We start from the raw sequence: 18,739 nt of genomic DNA, 5'->3' as shown, positions 1-18,739 counted from the left end.
GCAACTCATTTGTATTTTTAGCAAGACATACAGATTATACAAATAAAAAAGTACAGAATTTATAAATATTTACTGTTTTTTAAGAACTTTAAAGGTACGCGTTAAATATGAATGGGTAGAAACAAGTATACATTATTCTCTGTGCCAATAAAGGAAAGATTTATAAATGGTGGCATCCCGTTCTCATACTTTTCTAATCCTAGTTACATCTTCATATAGAAAAAAACTAACAGTTTGAACTTTAGTGTTAAGCGCAAGAGGTTACTCGCACGATTTTTGCGTGAAATTTTTAAAGTGATTCTAGTAAGGAAAGATTCACAAGAAAAAATAATTACCATAAAAAATAATTACAAATATATTACACACAATCAAAGAGAGACAATATTATAATAATAAATTATTATTATTTACTTGCATAACCTTATTTAACAATTCCTAAACAAATTCAAATTAATTTTAATTAAATTATAAATATAATTGATATCCATTTATTCAACACAATTTAAACGCTAAACGAATACATCAACCTTAACTATTTTGCTATCTGTACTAACAATATATTTAACGACCTCCATGGTCCTTATTTGACGACCTCCATGGTCGAGTGGTGTGTACACCAGTTTTCATGGGTACGCCTCTCTGAGGTCCCGGGTTCGATTCCCGGCCGAGTCAATGTAGATTACCATTAGTTTTCTATGTTGTCTTGGGTCTGGGTGTATGTGGTACCGTCATTACTTCTGATTTCCATAACACAAGTGCTTCAGCTACTTACATTGGGATCAGAGTAATGTATGTGATGTTGTCTCATATTTATTATTTATTTATATTTATAATATATACTTATGTACTTTCCACCATTTATGAAACTTTTCTTAACTGACACGCATTATAGAAAAATTAAATATGCTTATTAAGAGTATAAAACTTATCGACTAGTTAAAGCTGTGTAATTGTAAACGAATTATGCCTCTGCTTTTTCGTCGGGCTTGGCAACACTGTAATACCACTGGGCGTATTACTAGTCCGGCTATCGTGACTTGCAACACTGCTGGGTGACAATATTTGGGGCGATGACAAGGATGTATTTTTGGCCATATAACCGACGACGGAATTCAACAGCGTAGATGGCAGAGCGATCGGGGTCAGCTGTCCGGAGCCGTGGGCAATGTACGTCTGGAACATCTTCTTAGCTGATGATGTAGGGTCGTTAACCGTTAACACCACTAACGAACCATTTTCAATATTCGATGGTATCAACTGCGGTACACCGTTTATAATCTCCGGTGTCTTCACTTGCAAGTTGGGTGTGTTTAATTTGGATATCGTCGCCATATTTTCGTTTTCCGTGGGAATGGTCTTGTTCGCTTTGCTCAGAGGAGTTAACGTAGCAAGATTCAATTTTGAAGGTGTCTCATCTGTATCCGGTGCATTTGATTTCCGTTTTAGTGGAGTACATTTCGCTCGTTCGATTATATCTTCAGCTGTGATGGCGTGGTTGTGACGTCCGGTGATACCCGGCAGCATTGTCGATTCCAAAGCCTTCGCTCCTTTACCTTGAAAAACAAATTTATTTATCGTACATTTATAATGTTTCAATAATAAATTCAGAATCAATAAATAATTATGATATTTAGAAATGATTATGAATTCTGATGATTGAAAATCCGAACTTTCACTTATAACTTAACTGATCTACGTAGTATACTATACTACGTAGATTGGTATATATCACATATTTGGTTGGTCCTCGTATAAGTCATAGGTATGTATGATGATGTCCTCCTGACCGATTTCGGCGGACGGCTACTCGTAATAGAGGCCGAATGAGTACACAAACAAATATATTTACTAATTCTCTCTTGCTGAGTTTTTTTTTGAAAAAGAAAACAAATCACTTAACTCGACTCGATGATTTGAACCATCAAGAACAAAAAGTGAGGCACATACATACATACATACAAACAATCTAACGTACCTACACAGACCTGCTAAAACTATATGACGTATTTTTCCGAATTGGATAAACATTGGTCAGAACTGTTTTGCTAACGCTACACTCTGGGACTACACTACACTATTTTCGCACAACTTCGCCAAAGTTCGGCATTCAAAGCAGAGCACGCGTGGGGCTTACTCTGTCGCACGCGCAGCTCGCGCGCGGCGCGCACGCGCTGTCGCTCGGCGCGCTTGCCGGCCAGCACGCGCTCGCGCTCGCGCTCGGCGCGCGCGACGGCCGCCACGCGCTCCTCCCTGAACTCGTCCTTGAGCTTCATCACGTCCCACGGCACTTTCGCGCGCAGTGCCTTGTCTACTTGCGCGCCATTTAACTTCTCTTCTTTTTTAAACTATAAATTTAAAAAAAAAATAACCTTAAATGTTTTAATCAAACATCAAGATGATCTAGTGTTTAGAACTCTTACAAGTCTACTTGCGCGCCGTTTAGCTTCTCTTCTTTTTTAAACTATAAATTTAAAAAATACACATCAATCTGTTAAAGATCGAGATTAGAGATGGCCCAGTGATTAGAACGTGGACATCTTAACCGATAATTGCGGGTTCAAACCCAGGTAAGTACCATTAATTTATTAATTTTAAAATGTATGAAATAATTAATATTTGAATTGAAATGTAATTTAAATTTGTTAATGATTGAAAGCTATATTTATATTAATATGTATAAATTTGCGTTTTTTTTTTGTTGTAAATTATTGTTATTAACTCGCTTTTAGACTTTTTATCGTAACTAATATTTTTAAAGAATGGAATTTTAAATGCATGTAGTGTTTGCTTTTATATGATTTTACATACGCTGAGCATGATTATAATTTAAGATGTAACTAGTTAAGTATGAAAAGATGTAAAAATCGCTAGCAAACCTTATAAATAAATAAATAAATAAATTAAATTTTCATGTGCTTCATTTGTTTAAAATGTGTCTTATTATAACGAAATTTTGCCACATTTGCCACAGTGAAACCACCCAACCGCATTTGAGCCTCTGCTGTAATTCTCAAAATTCTTTTTGGAATATGCCACAAAACATTCTTCTCAAAGGCAGAGAAGGAAAAGTGGAATGTCAATGTTGATATTGTAGTATAAATCAAAGCGATTTTTTATAGATAAAAAATACATTACAATTATTCTTCATACCAGACAGAATATAGACAAGCAATATAATAATAAAAATCGGGCATGTTGACCTACCTTTAATTTTAGTTCCTTCCTTGTTCGATCGGGGAACAGTGGTGCCATCAGTGTGAAATCGGTGCCTATAGCCGCCAGCGCTCGGTAAAAGCGAACAGTTTCAGCGGCACTCCATTCCGCAGTTCTTGGACCGCGCTTGTACTTGTAGCCATTACTGCTGCCCCAGGCGCCTTCGTGGACGACCGATGAAACCGCTCGTCCACTATTTGTTTGATTGATAACCTAGGGAGATAATGTCATTTATTTTTATAAAGCTTAGATAGCTGATTTGTTTAAGGCATAGATCTTAGACCATAGACCTAAGGTGATCACAAGTTACCGTGTGCATAATTTATGTTTTCCAATAAACCTCGTACACAGTTGCGAAGATCATAGTGTCGACATCTGCATGTTAGAAGATATAAGATCTGCATGGAATAAACTCCAAATATTCTCGAAAGGAGGCGAGATTTGTTCCAAGTACATACGTTGCTGTTCAGAGCCTGCTAGACCATGACACTTCATTGAGGAGAGTAGAGTAGAGTGAGGTAGAGTAGAGTGAGGTAGAGTAGAGTGAGGCAGAGTAGAGTGAGGTAGATTAGAGTGAGGTAGATTAGAGTGAGGTAGATTAGAGTGAGGTAGATTAGAGTGAGGTAGATTAGAGTGAGGTAGATTAGAGTGAGGTAGAGTAGAGTGAGGCAGAGTAGAGTGAGGCAGAGTAGAGTGAGGTAGAGTAGAGTGAGGTAGCGTAGAGTGAGGTAGAGTAGAGAGAGGTAGAGTAGAGTGAGGTAGAGTAGAGTGAGGTAGAGTAGAGTGAGGTAGAGTAGAGTGAGGTAGAGTAGAGTGAGGTAGAGTAAAGTGAGGCAGAGTAGAGTGAGGTAAGTCAACGCAGAGTGAAGAGAGATGTGACTCGCTCAATATATTAATGGACATTAGAAATTATATTTCTGATTATCTTGAATGCTTATAAGTTACAGGTAGAGTTATATGTTGTAAGTTGTTGACAAACATATAGGCCAATGTTGTTTGCCCATGAAGTTAAGGTTAAATATATCAATATAGGTTAAGTATTGTAGTATCAAACTCCTTGTTAGCTCGAAAGGCATGTAATCAGCACTTGAGATTGTAGCATGCATATTTTATGTTAGTGTTTCAAACTTTATTTCACGTATGGAATGTTTTTTTTTTTAATGTTTACCAAACTATATCGCTATATTTTTGATGAATTATATTATTGAACTTTTAAAATCAAACATTTTTTTTGACGCCATATTGAAATAACATTAAAAACATCAGTATTATTAATTACCAAGCTCTCTTCATCGAGTATGATTTCACCCTTAGGGCCAAGTTTAATTTGAGGTACAGGTGCTGCCTGGTCTTTCTGCGGCTCTGGTTCAACAGTTTCAGTCTTTTTCGTCCTTTCCATTTCTTCTTTCACATTTGCCTCTTTGATATTTATTTCGTCTTCATCTGGCCTATAAATGTGGAAGTTATTTTTTTTTTTTTTTTTTTTTTTTTTTATGGAATAGTTGGCAAACGAGCAGGAGGCTCACCTGATGGAAAGTGACTACCACCGCCCATGGACATCTGCAACACCAGGGGGCTTGCAGGTGCGTTGCCGGCCTTTGAGAAAGGAGTAGGCTCTTTTCTTGAAGGTTCCCATGTCGTATCGGTTCGGAAAAACCGCCGGCGACAGCTGGTTCCACAGAGTGGTTGTGCGAGGCAGAAAATGTCTAAGAAATCGCGCTGTTGTGGATTTTCGGACATCAAGATGGTGCGGGTGAAACTTAGAATTTTGACGAGATGTCCGAAGGTGAAATTCAGCAGCCGGGATTAATCCGAACAATTCCTCGGAACATTCCCCGTGAAAAATTCGGTAGAAGATGCAGAGTGATCCAACATCTCTACGCAAAGCCAAAGGATCAAGGAGATCGGAAAGGGCTTGATCGTCGATAATTCGAGCCGCTCTACGTTGGATGCGGTCAAATGGAAGGAGCTGGTACTGGGGAGCACCCGCCCAGAGGTGAGAGCAGTACTCCATGTGAGGCCGAATTTGCGCCTTGTAAAGTTTTAGGCGATGGGCCGACGTGAAGTACTGTCTCGCCTTGCTGAGCACACCGAGCTTCTTTGAAGCCAATTTGGCTTTGCCTTCCAATTGACCGCGGCACTGAACGAGGCTCGAAATATCAACGCCAAGTATTCCGATACTACCTGTAGCGGCTATCGGGATGTTCTCAAATCGTGGAGATACGACAAATGGTGTTTTTTTAGCGGTTAACGCGCAAACTTGCGTCTTTTTGGGGTTGAAATGGACTAAATTTAGCCGGCCCCAGTTCGAGACTTCGTTTAACGAAGACTCGATTTCAGACACAAGTTTGTTCCGGTTTTCTTCGACGTTTTCCCGAGAAATATTAGCGCGGCCGGTGTATAAGGTGTCAACGGTACTGTCGTCTGCATAGCAATGAATGTTCCCGATTTGCAACAAATCATTGATATGCAGAAGAAACAGAGTGGGTGATAGGACGCAGCCTTGTGGAACACCAGCATTGACGAATTTTAAGTCAGAGCATGCACCGTCGACAACGACCTTGATGCTCCGATCTGCCAAAAAGCTGGTAATCCAATTGCATAATTTCCCGGGAAGCCCATAAGAAGGAAGCTTCGAAAGAAGCGCTTTGTGCCATACGCGATCGAAGGCCTTCGCTATGTCCAAGCTGGCTGCTAATGCCTCCCCCTTGCTCTCAACTGCTTCAGCCCACCTGTGAGTAAGGTAAACTAGAAGATCACCGGCTGAGCGACCCCGACGGAAACCGTACTGGCGATCACTAATCAGCTGATTCTCCTCTAGGTACCGCAGGAGCTGGCAGTTAATAAGGGACTCCATTATCTTGGAGAGCAAGGAGGTGATGGCTATAGGCCTATAATTGGACGGATCTGAGCGGTTGCCTTTTTTAGGGATCGGATGCACCAAAGCAGTCTTCCAGGAGTTCGGGACGACGCCTAATGCGTAGGATTGCCGGAAAAGACGCGTTAAGACCGGTGCCAACTCGGGAGCACATGTCCGTAGCACGATTGGAGGGATGCCATCGGGTCCACTCGACTTGTGAATGTCCAAGGAAAGAAGTGCTTTCCGAACTGCACTTTGCCGAAATTTAACCTCCGGCATCGTCGTATCACATCGCGGGATTGATGGAGGTGACTTTCCTTGGTCATCCAGAGTCGAGTTCGACGCGAAGAGAGACCCTAAAAGATCGGCCTTCTCCTTCGCGGTATGGGCCAATGACTCACCGTCCCTGTGCAAAGACGGAAAAGAAGGCTGACAGAAATTCCCTAGGACAGCCTTAGCGAGAGACCAGAACGCACGTGTTCCTGATGGGAAGCGCACCAGTCTCTCGCCAATTCTGCCAATGTACTTCGACTTCGCCTCAGCTATCACGTTTTTGAAGGACCTGGAGGCAGAGTTATATTCCTTTCTGAATGTGCTGGTGTTTGTATCACGAGACGCCGATGCGTTAGCCCAGTCTTGGTAGCGTTCCCATTTTCGGCGTGAAGCCGTCTTACAGAGGCGACCAAACCAGGGCTGGGACTTGCCACCAATGGGCACCGCAGAATATGGAATGAAAAGTTCCATACCCTGAAGCACCACATCGGCGACAGAGTCAGCAACAACGCTCGGATCATCCATCGAGAAACAAACTCGCCCCCATGGGTAAGATGCAAAGAAGGACCGCATCCCATCCCAATCTGCTGACTTGTAGTGCCACACGCGACGACAGCCCGCGAAACGAGGTCGTGAGTACCGTGCAACTGGCACTGTACTCCGGACGAGACAGTGGTCCGACGAGCCCAGAGGGGGATCGACGACAATCTTATAGCCGTCCGGATGCGAAGTCAGCAGAAGGTCCAACAGGGAAGGTGTATGATCCTCCACGTCCGGTATTCGCGTTGGCGAGGTGACCAGTTGTGTCAAATCATAAGCCAAAGCGAAGTCGAGAACAGATCTACCCGCATGATCAGTGGTGCGTGATCCAAGCCACTCTGTATGATGAGCATTGAAATCGCCCAGAATAATGATCTCTGCGGATGGAGTCTGCTGCAGCACGGAATCTGTAGCCAATTGGACGTGCTCAACCAGTCGGTCGGTTTCGGCATTACCGCTATGGGACCTATAAAGGCACGCGTAGATTCGCGGATGGTCGTCGCAGTCTACGCGCAGCCAGATAATTGATAGGTCCTGCCCTTCAAGGCTGCCGAGGCGTCGAGAGCAGATATCATCTCTGACGTAAACGCACACCCCAGCTCGTGGCACAAAAGTATGCTCCAATTTGTACCCGGGGTAAGAGAGAAAAGACGTATCGGCAGGAGAAGATATCTGGGTCTCGGTAAGAAAGAGCAAGGCCGGCTTCGCCGTCTCAAGGTGAAAGTGAACGGCATTCAAGTTGGAGTTGAGTCCCCTTATGTTGCAGAAGTCCACAGCGAGTGTGGTAGGGGTTGCCTTATGATGCCTGCTCCGCTTGCCCCGAACAGTGGCGAGCGCAAAATTGCCCCCCCCAGAATTCGGAGGGCAGCCTGGGCATCCCTGCTCAGGCGGTGTACGTCCTGAGCATGGATGCCCAGAGAGGGATTCTCCATCGCAGTCGCTGATGGTACCCTCCTGGGGTAATGTCACCAAATTCTGCACAACCATGTTTTGGGGGGGAGAGGGATCGGGCCTCCGGAACTCTCACTTACCGGACGAAACGCGGTAGCATAGCTACCACTTCACGCCGATTTTAAGTGAGAGAGTGGTACTTCCCCGGGCGTGCCGGCCCATTCGACTGCAACCGAGAGGTATGCAGTGTGGCACTACCACTTACAAATTGGATTGGATTGTTTTTAATTGGATTTTAATTTAATAACAATGTACAGTTTGAGAAAAAGAGAGGAATAGAGAGAGCGTAAGAGTGGATGGACAGGGAGAGAGAGCGATAGAGGGGTTGGATAGAAAGGAGATAAAGAGAAATATAGAGGGAAAAGGGGGAGGTAGGAGATCGAGAGGGGGCGGGAAGAGAGAGAACAAGAGAGGAGACATAGGGGAGAGAAAGAACGAGAGAGGGCTATTGAGGGGAGACAGGAGAGAGAAATGAGAGAAAGAGAGCTATATAGAGGAGAGGCATAGGGAAAAGAAGAAAAAGAAAGTTTAGGATAAGGGAATGATGACAGAGAAAAAAATCCAGCCAGTTAAGTTGACAATTTAAAATCAACTACACTACAGTGCTAATATTTAATATTTTTATAAATAAATATTAATGTTTAATACTCACACTATAGGGTTAGATGTAGGGTTGTAGAAGATGAGGTCGTACATTGTCAGGGCATCTCGCTTAACGTTTTCCCGTCTCCGCCTCATCGTTGTCATGCGGCGACTAGTTTCCTGTCGTTTCGCCCTGCGTACAATAACACTTGAAATGAAGTATCAAAATGTTTTTACAAGCCACTCATTCGATATCCTACCGCTAACTGCTGTTATTAGTACTGTTGTGAGTTACAAGGGTGATTGAGCCAGTATAATTTCATGCTCGAGGGACATAACAGCTTAACTTCCAAGGTTGGAAGCGCATTAGCAATGTAAGAAATGGTTAATATTTTTTACAGCAAATAACTAAAGCAGTGTTGACTAATTACCATAAGGTGGCAGATTTTTATATTTGCTATAGATAAATCTATATGGATAAATTCATATAATTTTATTAGTAAAGATATAATTTATGAATTACTTATTATTTTGCTTCTCTTTAAGCGGTGATCCTGGAGGTGCTGGTTGTGTCGCGACCTGGCTAACACTCGAACAAACAGAGTCATTTCTAACCCGGCTGACATCTCTGTAAAAGTATAGTACGCAAATATTTTAAAACCATATACCTCCTTATTCGATTCCATATAACTACTTATTCGAAATTTAAAAAAAAAATTAATAAAAAAGTAAACTCTTTTCAGAATAAGAATACAATTATTAAATAAAAAAAAATTATAATGCTATCACATCAAGCAATAATAATATAAAAATTAACAGTTTAATGCACATATACTTAGCTATGTATAATCGTATTTATTTTTAAAGAAAATAATAGAAATATAAATATATATATTGAATACAAAACTTTAGACCAATGTTTTTTTGGTTAGTTATAATAAATAAATTACAAAAGGGTATATATTTCATAGTATACAAAAATCTAAATTATCACATATGTATGTTACTTTCAATGTGAATATGTCGCTATTTGTTTAGTAGCATACTTATATATGAAATTCACCTATTAGATAAAGATTGATGTGTGCTATGTGATGTGTGAGAGTCATGCCGTTGTCGCGACGTACTTGACGCAAGGAGATTCCGTCGACTTTCATCTTCTGACTCACTTGCACTTCCCTTAAATCATATAATTTTATCATAACATTATATAATACAATCAAATACTTTTACTATAAAAAAAAAACAATTAGGTAAAAAGTACTTTTGAGATGCAATAAAAGATATGTTACTTTGTCAAGTCTTATAATATATGTAGAAGTAGATATATAAATACTAAATACATATTGTTAGTGATTTAAAATTTTCTAAATCAATCATCCTATAAATACTCACAATTAATAAGCAGTAAAACTACATAAATAAGTATAAAATTTACTTTATTTTATATGTTATTACTTTTATGTTTATTAATTAATATGTACTATTTATTAGCCTAAAGGTTGACTGGCAGACAATGCCTTCAGGCATTAAGTCCACCTTTTGTCCCATATATATATTTTTATATACATGGTGTTCAATAAAGCATTTAAATTAATAAATAAGTATTTAAATATACTTATGTTTATTTGACAAATCAACTAATCATACAAGTAAGTCAAATATTAATTATTTAACAAAAACGTAAGTAATGCCTTACTTGTACACTGTTTCTTCTGTAAGGTCCCAGTCTTGGAGCTGGCCGAAGCTTGGGCCGGACTTTGCTTGGAGAAGGCAATGGTACGATTGGGTCAAACAATACTTCCGCATTTTCTGATATTATTTCATTTTTCAACAAGTCAATAGGTTTATGTATAGTATTGGCTGGTTGCAATGGAACTATACCATCCATTGCCTCTTCATTCAAATTTTCTTCAATGCTAGGTGAATTATCTAATAAAAAAAAAGAATGGTTAATTATCGAAAGAGTTGTTCATTACTGTTAAGAAATGTTTTCTACTTATTCTACCTTAATGCTGTCTTAAATTTTCGCGATTATTACACATTGAAATAAAACTAGTTATAACGGAATATACGCAATTCAAATCCGTTACTAGTTTTATTCTACCTTACTGTAATTCAGGTTAGATAAACATGTGGTAGGTAATTCATTTGAACAAATATTTATCAGAATATCTTGCACTCCTTACCGTTGAGCATAAGATTTATTAAATAATCTTTGGAGAGACTTATGTAATACAGAGATGGGGTATAAGTGCTATGAAAAATATTTTTGCTTAATGAAGATACTTTGTTTTCCATAGCCATCTGGAAAAATAGTCAAGCATGTTTTTTGACTACAGAATGTAGTAAAATGGCATAACACATTTTTTATTTTACAAATATTATACCATAAAAAATAACTTTCTATATATAAAAGAAATCCTATAATTGTATAGTAATTGTAGTGACTTACCTTGACCTCCATGTTTTTTCTTAGATCTATTATGATTGATATTACTGACAACACTATCAGCTATTTGTAGCTCATTATTTTCTGTAATTTTTTGAGCTACAGGAGTCGGTATATTTTTCTGCGGTGTTGTTGTCTTTGAGAGATCAACACTCTTATTAATTTTTGGTGATGGTACTATAGGTGATGCAAATGTTCGTTTGGGACTGTCTCTTCGTAATGGTGAAGCAAAAACATTGTCTAAATTTGATTTAACATGTAAGTTTGCATTTGGAAGTGATTTATCTGTTGGTAATGTGGAAGAGGATTCTTTACGTGGACTTTCATTTGTATCCGTCAGGAGAGGTGTTCTTTCTCGTGCTCTTGGGGTTTTTACGACTTTTATGGGGGTTGTTTTACCACTTATAATTTGAGAATCAGAGGTACTTTTTACATATGGTGTTACATTTTGTTCTTGATTTAATGTGGTATTTACTTTGGGAGTCCGAGGACTCCTAGCAACTTTTTCGGTTATTTCCTTGGTTGGAGGCGGTTTATTTTTGCTGTCGGCTGTTTCATTATTTTTTCTCCTTGGTGGCAACGACGTTACAGCTTTTATTCTCGCTCTTCTAGTAGACATGATAAATCTAAATATTACCGTGTGGTAAATATTAAGTAAAGTTACGTTAGCTAGAACATAATTTTGTTACAGTTTTGCAATGACTATATTACGATATTCAGTAAAAATCATAAATATTGCAAAGTATTTAAGTTGAACACACAGGCACAAATGAACTTCAAATGCATGTTTATGCGAATTGACATTTGACAAATCGAAGGATTCTATGACATTAGCGAGTGGATAGCAAGCAAACGAAGTTATTGGATCGTGGATAACAGTGTTGCCAACTTTTAAAATATTTCATTGTGGCAGTAGTTGGAGCAAAAACCAGATAATAAATTCAATTGGAATTAAAGAGTCATAAGGCAATTAAATCTGTCACCATCAAGATCTTATTATCCTGATTAGTACTTTTCAAGTGACGAGTAATAATCAGAAGAGTCGTAGGAAAAATAATTGATTAGGTAGTTCTACTTGGCCGATTCTGTTGTAGTTATATCAGGAGTAATTTAATTGATCTTATTTATTGTGATAATTACAGTCGTAGAAGTCTTCGTAAAAGTGGATTCATTCAGAAATGGCTGATTGCGATATTAATCATTGATTAAATAAAAAATGCGATATTGCTTAAAGTAGCATTTATGTTGAATAATAATTATTTTTTGTCAATATTTGTTTCATTAAGATTTTCTCGATAGGAAAAGAAAATTGTTTTATTTCATTTTATCACTTCTACTTCTCTATTAAAATAAGGTTGTGGTTACTTAATTTTATTGCTATTTACAAATAAAGTTCCATGTATAGATATTAATAAATGACATTATTTTTATTTAGGACATTATAAATTACAATTTTTAGTCTTTTTTTATGTTTGTTCTACCACTTATGTAGAAATGTGTGTATTATTTAATAAGCATGTTTATAACGATTGGGAGAAATAAAAGCTATTGGATTTTTTGTGACTTTTCATAGGCTTTCAATTGTCTTAGGTAAGTTCTTTACACAAACTTAAATACTACGAGATCAAGAACCATTAATTCATTTAATAAGAAAATTTGATATTATATGTATGTACGTGGGAGGCTATTCAGAAGCCAAAAAGGCTTAAAAATTCATACAACCCGCTGTCATAGCCTTCCATTAGAAAAATCAAATGATACTTTTTCTATTTTACCTACTAATTCGAACAGTGATACAGATTCAATTAATTTTGAAAATCTATTAACAAAATGTCACAAAAATATACCTTTAGTAAAAAGAATCCCTAGGGGAGCGAGAATATCTCTAGCTAGATCTTTATCCATTGTACTTCAAAATTGTCTTTCTAATAGTAATTCGGCATGGCAAAATCTTTTTACGTTTTCTTTTAAGTTTTTTCATGTCGATAAAACCAAAAATGGTACCTTATCGACCAAATTAAAACAAAATAGTTTATTAGATAAACAAATTTCAATTCCAAAATACTCATCACGACCTCAAAAATTTGATTTAAAGAAAAATGTTGAGAATAAAGCAATGGATGGAGATTTTAAGAATGCAGCTCGCATTCTTTTTTCTAGCGATACCATCGCACCTTTTAATGATATAACGTTAGAATCCTTGCAAGAAAAGCATCCTTTGCCATACCCAACAACTGTGCTTCCGCCCCCGCCTACACAGAACAATTTTTTACAGGTTAAGGATGAAGATACCTATGCCGCCATTATGTCATTTTCTAGCGGGTCTGCTAGTGACATTGATGGTATCACTCCACAACATCTTAAAGATCTTGTGAGTGCCTCGGCCGGTGACGCTGGCAGGGCCCTATTAAGTGACATAACTAATCTTTGCAATTTTATGCTATCTGGTAAGGTGATTTCATCCTTTTTACCACATCTTTATGGTGCAAGACTTTGTGCCTTTAATAAAAAAGACGGAAGTATCCGTCCAATAGCAATCGGGACCACTTTTCGCCGTTTGGCATCTAAATTAGCATGTAGGCACATAGTCTCCACCCTAAAAACCAAATTTCAACCAATTCAACTCGGTTTTGGAAGCAGAGGTGGTTGTGAAGCAGCAGTACACTCTACTCGTACCTTTCTAAAAGGAAACGAGGCCGAGGTACTTCTGAAAGTTGATGTAAAGAATGCTTTTAACTCCTTAGATAGAGGAACCTTGCTTAACGAAGTCTTCTCTAATCTGCCTGAAATTTACCCATACGTTTGGCAATGTTATAGTTCACCTTCCAAATTATTTTTTGGTGAAGATACAATTCATTCTAATGTAGGCGTTCAGCAAGGAGATCCATTGGGTCCTGCTCTTTTTAGCTTAGGTATTCATAGCTGCATTTCGAATTTAAAATCTAAATTAAACGTTTGGTACCTAGATGATGGAACTATAGGAGGTAAAGTAGATGACGTTATTGAAGATTTAATTAAAATTAAAGAACAATTTGATAAAATTGGTCTTAAATTGAATTTTTCAAAATGTGAAATTTTTTTTACGGACAATTTAACTCACAAAAATATTAGTTTGGCAATAGATAAATTTAATAAAATTGCACCTAACATAAAAATTCTTCATAAAGATACACTTTGCCTCCTTGGTGCACCACTATTTGATGAGGGCATAGAGCCTTCTCTTAAAGAAAAAATTAAAATATTTTCGGACAATTTTGACAGACTGGGCATTTTAAATTCTCATATAGCTTATACAATCTTAAAACATTGCCTTTTCGTTCCAAAATTAATGTACATTCTACGTGCGAGCCCAATCTGGAAATATCCTAGTCTTACCAATCAAATCGATGCCACCCTTAAAAAAGCTTTAGAAAAAATTCTAAATTTATCTCTTGATGAATATTCTTGGACTCAAGCTACACTTCCCATTCCTTTTGGTGGCATCGGCGTGAGAAAAATATCAAGTGTTGCCCTCCCGGCCTTTCTCTCTTCTGTACAAGACCTTTGTTCAGAAATTTTAAAATCAAAATCTGTAAAAATCATGAATGTTACTGAGGCGATAGAGACCTGGAAGGTAAAGTGCCCTAATGATGATATCCCTAAGGAAGTTACAAAACAAAAACTTTGGGATTCTTCATTGGTTCACGCTACACTACACAGTTTGACACAAAATTTAACAAGTGCTCAAGACCGTGCCAGGCTTCTAGCGTTATCATCAAAAGAGTCTAGTCACTGGTTGAATTCATTACCCTCTAAAAATCTTGGGACACTTTTAGATAATGAATGTTTTCGCATATCGATTGGTCTCCGACTGGGAACACCTCTGTGTTCTGAACACAGATGCCCGTGTGGAAAGGAGGTAGACTCTTTCGGTTTACATGGTCTCTCTTGCCCAAGGAGCTCAGGTAGGCTTTTCCGCCACGGTTCTCTTAATGACATAATAAAAAGGGCTCTTGCCACCATCGACGTTCCTGCTCTTACTGAGCCTCGTGGAATTAGTCGTGATGATGGTAAGAGACCTGATGGATTAACATTGGTTTCCTGGGAACGAGGTCGGGCCCTTGTGTGGGACGCTACATGTGTTGACACGTTGGCCCCATCTCATATCCGAGAAACAATGTTAAGAGCCGGTGCCGCTGCGGAAAAAGCTGAAGCCAAAAAGATAACTAAATATTCGTGTATTATGTCTAATTACTTTTTTGTTCCATTTGCTGTCGAAACGCTTGGCCCTTGGAGTAGTGGTGCAAAAAGCTTCATCAAAAGTATAACACCTCGCCTCATTGCCTCCACTGGTGACAGGAGGGCTGGTTCGTTTTTTGCCCAGAGGATCGGAATTGCGATTCAACGGGGAAATGCTGCTAGCATTCTTGCCACCATTCCACGCGGTCAAGATTTATACAGTAACTAGTTTTAGTTCATATTTGTATATATATATTTAAGCATTTAATGTTGTTAATTCTTATGTCTCTGAATAAAAATAAAGTACTTTAAAAAAAATTATGTACGTATATATATATATATATGTTGCGACTATTTATGTATGACACATATCTTATTTAACCAAATTAAATGATTAAAAGAACTATGACGTTGAAACCAGTGGGAGCATTGCAGTTCGTAGATCCAGTCGCTGATGTCATCTAGGTTGGATTGACATAAATAATTGATTTGTGCTCAAGTTCTGATGCAGAACTGCTTAAGATAAATAATAATTACAAATCTGGTTTTAAAAATAGAAACTAAACCGTATCCTCTCTAAATTTTGCCGAAATCCGTCCGCCCCTGTTAAAATTCATGGAGCTATGTTTCGTAATCAAGTAATGGATTATCATTCTTGTTATTATATTCAGGGTTTCCCAAGTTTCACATAGCTACATTTAAAAATACTAAAATATTGTAAAGTAAATTCAATTCTCAGAACATTACTTATATTTTTTATAATTAAAATGCAGGAACTTCAGTATGACCATAGTAAAAATAGATATATTAATTTAAAATACCAATCTTTATTTGAAAATATTGTAGTTTATATTTATTAATGTAAAAATAACTTAATTTATTAGCCAGCAGAAATAAAAAAAAACAATAAAGCGAGGTCGCATCATGCGGTTATATTCCTTATTAAGAGAACTTGCTTTTTCCTTAAGCAATAATTAATTTCGCAAATTGTAAGGATATATCAGGTATTAAAACAACATCATTTTTCTTCATTCTTTAATGCATTTCCTCTAATTTTTTTGACAGCGATGAGCACTTTTGGTGAAAATAGATACCAGAAATCAGTATAATTTAACTATATATTAATTAACAGTTTCGATAAAAAAAAGTTTTGATTTATATATTTATGTTTCTTTGCTTATACTCAGCAGTTCAACTTCACAATAAAAATAGATCTCTCCTATAAAATTTATATAATTTACAAAAGCGGTAATGTTAGATAAAACAATAATAAATAAATGCCTCTGGGGATAAAACGCAATATTATATTTTTCTCTTTGTAGATAAATTGACAGATGTCACTCTGTTAAGGTCAATTGTATAAATATCTTACGAGTACAAAGTATCTATTGGTGTTAGTCGCCAAAACTGAGAACTAGGCTGCATTCATCTACAAGTAAGCTACTGCGTATTGGTTCGTCATTCATTAACTATAATTATTTTGGCTAAAAAGTCAACATTTGCAAAATTTTCTTTACAATTTGTCATGACACTATAAGAATTAGTCAACGATGAAAACGTGCCAAAGATGCGGCGCCGGCGGCGGTCGGCTCAACGACTACTCTACTCTAATCGTAGGATATGTTACTCGTTGCGATCAACTATTTATTGCTACGAAATTTGAAAAGTTCGTGAAGCGCTTGCATAGTCACTAATCGCAATAACTGTTGCCAGAAAAAATCGCTAAATATAGAACTGAAACAAAGTCTCAAGTTAGAAAGAAGTGTAAGCATTATCCATGCATGTGGCTACTTCTACGTCGTCTGTATGTATTGAGTATCGCCGAGCCGGCGGCGAGGCAGCGCGCTCGCAGCCCTCTGCTGCTCTATCACAAAACGTAATTCGTCCGAATTCGTTATCGCTTCTGCCTACTTACTCCTACAAAATGATCACTATCGATAATAAATTATTTGACCTACAATTAAAACAAGGTACGAAGTGTTGTAGTGCATCGAAAATCGAGACGTCTCGCGTCGCGCTCGCGCGATAATTGACTGGATCGCTCGTACGAGCGTCTCCTTATCACTTCTATAAAACAAATCACGCTAATGGCGAATCCTCGATAATATTACAATATTTACATAAAGAAACGATTCGAAGCTCTACTGATTCACCTCTACTTAGGAAACCGAGACCAACGGTACGTTTGATATCCGTCGTTAGTCTAATTAAATTTAAAATTAAGAAAGCGTCCGTGTGCTATGGAATTGTGAAGTTCATCGTGTTGTGCGTCGCCGGTGCGAGCGCGGTGCGCGCACACCGCGCGGCGGGAGCTGCGCGCTCGTAGTATGGCACTAACTTATCCGTCGGCGCTGAGGCGGCGTAGGCAACGCAACGGTTCTATACCTTTCTACTCTCCGAAGTTTATATAATTATTAACAATTAATATTTTATAAATCCTCGTTATCGTCGCTATCGAGATAGTTATAAATTATCAATATCGTTCGTATTTACGAGAACGATTGCATCGCATCCGTCAACAATAAAGTCCTATTTCGTACGCCAACAAAGCATAAAATATGATATCTTTACATTTCAGTCTAGTCTATATAATTATTTTTCTTTAATGGCAAGGTATCTCTATAAAGACTCAATAGTTTCATTCTCAATATATAACAGGTATATCTATACATCGGAATACGTCGCGTATTCATTTCCTCACAGCGTCAATGATATAAAATTTAACCTAAATTATAACACAGGAGAATTAAGTATAAGATCACAAAATGAGATTCAGCGGGCGCGGTGGGCGCGCGCCCGGCGAAGTCGCAGCTATAATACTCGTGTCTACGCTACCACTAGCGAGGCGCCGCGCGCGCTCGCACTAAGCCTAGTATTGCTATCGGTCGGCACTCGCCACGGCCCGGCCGCGGCCTAGCACAGCGTGCGGCGTCAGGGGGCGATCCCCGCGTCCGACTTGTGGAATGCGGCCGCGGCGCTCGCCAGCGGCGGCTGTTGCGCCTGCGCCGAGCTGAAGTCGTGCTCGGACTTGGGACGCGGCAGCGCCGCCGCCACGCCCAGGCCCGGCAGCGCCACGCCCGCCATGCGGCACGACGCCGCCTGCAGCGGCTGCAGCGCTAGCCCCAGTGACCGCTCGGACAGCCGCGCCACGCTATCGTCCGACAGGCTCACGTGCTCTGCTTCCGCTGCTAGCGCGTTTACGACGGCATTGATCGTGTTCCCTTCCGACGTCGTGTCATCCTCCCGATGCGCTACCAGGTTAGGATTTTTACCGATCTTGTTCAGCCGTTCGGCAGCTACACTTTCCATGGTGCGCCGCATCAGGGGATACTGATCGAGTACTGCGTTGAAATGGTCCACAGATAAGGAGAAAAGATTACAATAAGTTTCGGCGCGGACGGAAGCAACTCGCCGGGCATTGGTCAGCAGGCAGATTTCACCGAAGTACGATCCATCAGAGAGACTGGTCGCAACTTCGCCATTTGCCATCACAATATCGACGATGCCTTCTTGAATGAAGTACATTTTATTTCCGATGGTACCCTCTTTTATGATAATATCACCTGTAACGTATAAATTTCAATATTATGCATTTTGTTACAATTTTGACGAAAAAAAGCAACAAATAAGTAAATAATGAAGCATTTTAT

At 38.8% G+C, this 18,739-nt stretch overlaps 2 protein-coding genes across 12 annotated transcripts in view; both read right to left on the bottom strand.

Moving 5' to 3' along the window:
• Positions 1–55: 55 nt before the first annotated feature.
• Positions 56–11,694, bottom strand: LOC124537408 (transcription factor TFIIIB component B''). Its single transcript, XM_047114243.1, has 9 exons — positions 10,875–11,694; positions 10,119–10,351; positions 9,483–9,598; positions 8,943–9,047; positions 8,490–8,612; positions 4,493–4,661; positions 3,205–3,426; positions 2,135–2,345; positions 56–1,553 (listed from the first exon to the last, which is right to left on the bottom strand). The coding sequence occupies exons 1-9, from the start codon at positions 11,488–11,490 to the stop codon at positions 937–939; spliced, it is 2,412 nt and encodes an 803-aa protein (XP_046970199.1). The 5' UTR covers positions 11,491–11,694; the 3' UTR covers positions 56–936.
• A 4,558-nt stretch (positions 11,695–16,252) lies between these two features.
• Positions 16,253–18,739, bottom strand: part of LOC124537658 (potassium/sodium hyperpolarization-activated cyclic nucleotide-gated channel 2) — a 255,504-nt gene continuing 253,017 nt past the window's right edge. For all 11 annotated transcript variants that reach the window (XM_047114557.1, XM_047114556.1, XM_047114558.1 and 8 more), the window contains one exon: positions 16,253–18,652. In XM_047114557.1, the coding sequence (XP_046970513.1) occupies positions 18,021–18,652 (632 nt within the window). In that variant the 3' untranslated portion in view covers positions 16,253–18,020. The remainder of the gene's footprint in view (positions 18,653–18,739) is intronic.

The sequence above is a fragment of the Vanessa cardui genome, chromosome 18, assembly GCF_905220365.1.
Source record: "Vanessa cardui chromosome 18, ilVanCard2.1, whole genome shotgun sequence".
Taxonomy (NCBI): Eukaryota; Metazoa; Arthropoda; class Insecta; order Lepidoptera; family Nymphalidae; genus Vanessa; species Vanessa cardui.
Note: the sequence above shows the minus strand (reverse complement) of the source record. Positions and strands in the feature narration are given on the sequence as shown.